The sequence below is a fragment of the Rutilus rutilus genome, assembly GCF_951802725.1.
Source record: "Rutilus rutilus genome assembly, chromosome: 25".
Taxonomy (NCBI): domain Eukaryota; kingdom Metazoa; phylum Chordata; class Actinopteri; order Cypriniformes; family Leuciscidae; genus Rutilus; species Rutilus rutilus.
Genome location: NC_140229.1, coordinates 19,126,739 through 19,131,191, shown reverse-complemented (window position 1 = coordinate 19,131,191; position 4,453 = coordinate 19,126,739). Strand labels below are relative to the sequence as shown.

Genomic DNA, 4,453 nt, shown 5'->3' with positions numbered 1-4,453 from the left:
TTTTACCATTATGACTTCCACATTTGTTGTGGGAGGAACGCCTGAAGGTGTTATCTTACGCATATAATTAAATACAAATACGTTTTAGATTTTTTATTAGTTAATCTGACATGCAAACTATAGAATATGACTACAAGTACTGCTATAACTTCATCTCAAGACTAAATTGTTATGTTAACATGATTAATTAAAAAATATATATATACTGTGAGATATCCCTATTCCCTCATTGAACACTGGAACTTTGGGCCAGCTCACTCTTCAGCAGACATTTTCAGGAGATTCTCCTTATCAATCCTGAAAAGTCGCCATCCCTCCTGCAGCGAGAGGTCGAAAGCCCCACGTCGCTTGTAAAAGTCGATGGATGCCTTGTTGGACTCAGCCACGATAAAATGCATCCTGCTGCAACGATTCTTCACTGCTGTCTGTAGGAGGAAACAACTCTTTATGGTAGCATCTAGACGTGTAATGCATGAAAACAACCACCATAAAGAAAACTAAACTTTTACATAATCTGTGGTCTATTTTAAGTTTGACTCTACTTGTTTATACTATTTTGTTTCAGCAATTACAGAGTTTTGTATCAATTTATTTTTGTATGGATTTGTGTCTTTAATGATACAAACCATCTGTGCAACAGATGAAAACGGTAACTTACATCACTGAGAGTTTTCAGGATTTCAGACCCAATTCCAAAACCTGTGAAGTATGAAATTAGGCAGGGGGATTGAGAAAATGCCTGTAGTTTCATAAGATACACACTTAATAACACACCCTTACCTCTGTACTCTCTCATTACATACAATTTTTCAAGGTACAGCAGTTTGCCAATCCAAGGATCATAGGTGAAGTAGTACATGGCAAATCCAATCACAGAATAACCTATAAGTGTGAACACTTATTGCATTACTTGTGCATGAATGTGCTTTGTGTATGAATGTTAAATGTAAGAACGCCTTTTTTAGGACGTAACTTCTGATAAAACGTTTCACATTCAACTGTAGAACAGACAACTCAGCTATTCAACAGTTCATTAAAAATCATCTTGGTGTTTTACCCTCGACTTTCTGGTGCTCGGCTGCCACGTCTGCGACCATGCAGTGGTAAAACGGGTGATCTCCGAATCCATCCTCGAGCAGATCTAAAAAACAAAACTTGTCACTGTGGGCAAACTATTGATGAGATTTCACATTTGACATATAGAGTCGTCTCACCTTTCTCAGTTAATATAACTTGGTCTTCCATTTCTTCATACTTGGCGAGTTCCTACAGAAGGTAAGAAAAAATGCTTTCTGAACTATGTTGTACATCAAGCTCTGTAGGTGATTGGTCCCAGGCCTAGGTAGGGTGGCCATTTCCATAACACCAAAAAAGGAGGAACCTTTGTGGCATTTAGTGAGGCAAGAATAATTGCATAGGACTCTGGTGTACTCGCAACTACAGTACAATTTTGTCGATCATATCGATGGTATCATAATATGGTGATTCTGAAATAGCCTATTCATTGCCAGACAATTTGATCTATGATATATCTAGACCTATGTGTAACAGAAGAGGCAAAACAAAGTGTTTGTTCACAATATTTGTATTTATTCAAGCCATTTTGATGTCTGTTTCAAAAACTGATGAACCTGTCTTGCAAAGTGCACAGTGCCAGAAAACATAACATTTCTGGACTTCTGGAAATAAAAGAAATGCATAAATAAACAAATAATCTGGCACAGTGCCAGAAAACATAACATTTCATCTCTAGGGTCATCATGTTCGTGCTCTTATGTCCATTCCGGATTAAATGAGGTCTGACGTGTCGGCACATGGACTCCACGTGGTGGAGGCTTGTTTACGTTTTTAATCAATGATATAGCCTATCAGATATTTATTTGACACGGCGTTCAGCCAATCATTTGTTTGACCACAGATCTTACGGCATTAGACGCTATGCTGCTGCGTCCCAATAAAGATTCTAGAGCGGGGTTTTTTTTAGGCCGATTCAGCGCAGCTCCAAAAAGGAGGACAAATGAGTGTCCGGCTTGAGGCTGCGCCGGACCCCGGACAGGGGGCTTAAAATCCGGACTGTCCGGCCAAAATCCGTATGGCCACCCTAGGCCTAGGGCTTGTTTTAAAGCATATTTGGATAATTCATCAATGTCATGAAACTGATTTGAAACTATTTCACATATAAAAATCAGAAAAGATGTGATGGTAACTTGTAATATGATTTTGTGCAACAGAACACCAAATAAACGTATTCTAAAGCATATGTATGCACTTTTTAAAAGTTGTCGACAGCATAATTCTTCCATATCTTACTTTAAAATATCCATATGTATAAACCAGTGTGAAGTCTACCTTAGAATTGGCCATTTTCTTCTTTTGCTCTTTTTCCCTTTTCTCACTAGTCCTCTATATGTGAAGTGAAGCAAAAGGTGTTTCTTCATTCGCTTCCCAGAACATTACCCTCCGCTAAGTTCAGCTGGACCGGCTGTTTTAGGTCCACGGCCACTTCATCCAACACTCTTGATGTTCTTAAACCTTCCTGTTATGACTCAGAGGGCCCTATCTTGCACCCAGCGCAATTGACTTTGTACACCGACGCATGTTTCATTCCTATTTTGCACCCGCGCAAAGCGCGCTTTTCCCTCCACAGAAGCACGTCGCTAAACTAGGGAATGAACTTGCGCTCCCTGGGCGGTTCAGCGCAAAAAAGGAGGCGTGTTCCGGCGCAAACGTTCCCTGGTGCTATTTTACTGTTCCATAAAACAATTGCGCCACTGGCCAGAAAAAACCTAGTCTAAAGTCAGTGGCGCGTTGCGCGTTGTTCATTATGCTATTTTAAGGGCGCATGCTTGACCATAATGTATAGAGTGCACAACGCTCATACACTGTGATTCTCTAATCTACACAGAAGCAGCAGTTTTCATTTTTGCAAATCATATTATTACAAACGATAGATAGATAGATAGATAGATAGATAGATAGATAGATAGATAGATAGATAGATAGATAGATAGATAGATAGATAGATAGATAGATAGATAGATAGATAGATAGATAGATAGATAGATAGATAGATAGACAATTTATTATAAATATAATAATTTATTATAAAAGCATACATCTAGCTTACACATTTACCCACATTATTATATGCCTGTTTAACCGAAGCTAATTTGGGTGTGTTTCTCCCATCCCCAATGTCACTTCTCTCTCTTTTACGGCCGTGACGAGAGCGTTGGTCTCCTCGGCTGTGAACCGCTCTTGGCGCGCGCCTGGCAAATCCGCCGTTATAATAGCAATCCGCCAAGGAAAAAGTGCGTCTGCTCTTAAAGGGAATGTGAGATGATGCTCTGATTGGTTTATTTCACGTTACGCCCAAACCACACCTATGAATAATGAAGCTACTTCAGACCAACCCCTTTTAGATTTGCGCCCGGCGCAAGAGTCATTTATCCCGCCGGGAAAATAGCAACAGCGCCGAGACCCGCCCACAAAGTTACTTGCGCTTTGGGCTTTGACACTTGCGTTTCAGATCGTTAAAATAGGGCCCAGAGTGTGAAACAGCTTCAGACAATTCAGTGCGTGGAGTGAAACTGAACAAATCATTCAAACTGATTTGCGAACCAATTTAGACAGATCTGCCAACTTGTTTGATGAAGTCTTTGACCAGAATCAACTCAAAAGAGTGATTTATTTGTGAACTGAGCATCGCCAAAGACCTTTTAGGCAAGTCGTGCCACTCGGCCGCCATCTTGGCAACGCCTCCGGGCAGCTATTTCGGACTAACAAGACCTAACAAGGCTCCTATCTAAATGAATGGGCAGAGAGTCAGAACTGCACTTTCACTGGTCACCGGGACATAAAAACTGCATGTATAGAAACATGTATATCATAAAATATGATAAAAATCGCTGAAAAAGTTTGATGACTTTGCCCCAAAATAAGGTTTAAAACGCCTTTTTCCCCACAGGTTATACTTTTACTACGCATGCGCAAGGGTTCACGACACCAATTTCATTTACGTCTCTATCCAGAATGCTGGTGTTGTGCAATATTCAATGTCAATATTGTTCTCCATTATTTAAATATAAGCAGGTTTGCACTTTATCAGTAATGACAATGTATTGTATAGATCAGTTGTTTTAACTATTCATTAAAATGAATCGGTTCAAAGGAGTCATTAGTTCGCGAATTGGACGTGTCATACGGTTGTGTGATTATCCCAGCAGTTAGGACATGGACATCCCACAAGGTTAGTGTCAACACAGAAAACATTACATCACTGGATAGGTTTATTCGTTTATTTAGAGAGTAATTTTATGTCAGCTGAATGTGCGGAACGCATTTCAGAGAAGATCAGGCAACGTATTTTAGCACAATTCACACCCAGCAGTAACAGTTAATTCAGGAAAAAATAAATCTCCAAATGCTCCACATGAAACTTTGGTCTTCCGAC

At 39.8% G+C, this 4,453-nt stretch overlaps 1 protein-coding gene across 1 annotated transcript; it reads right to left on the bottom strand.

Moving 5' to 3' along the window:
• Window positions 1-214: 214 nt before the first annotated feature.
• On the bottom strand, window positions 215-3,748 carry LOC311285431 (diamine acetyltransferase 1-like; the record flags this gene model as incomplete). Its single annotated transcript, XM_084401086.1, has 6 exons — window positions 215-425; window positions 659-699; window positions 781-882; window positions 1,058-1,141; window positions 1,215-1,266; window positions 3,644-3,748. The coding sequence occupies 6 exons, from the start codon at window positions 3,746-3,748 to the stop codon at window positions 255-257; spliced, it is 555 nt and encodes a 184-aa protein (XP_084257212.1). The 3' UTR covers window positions 215-254.
• Window positions 3,749-4,453: the final 705 nt, after the last annotated feature.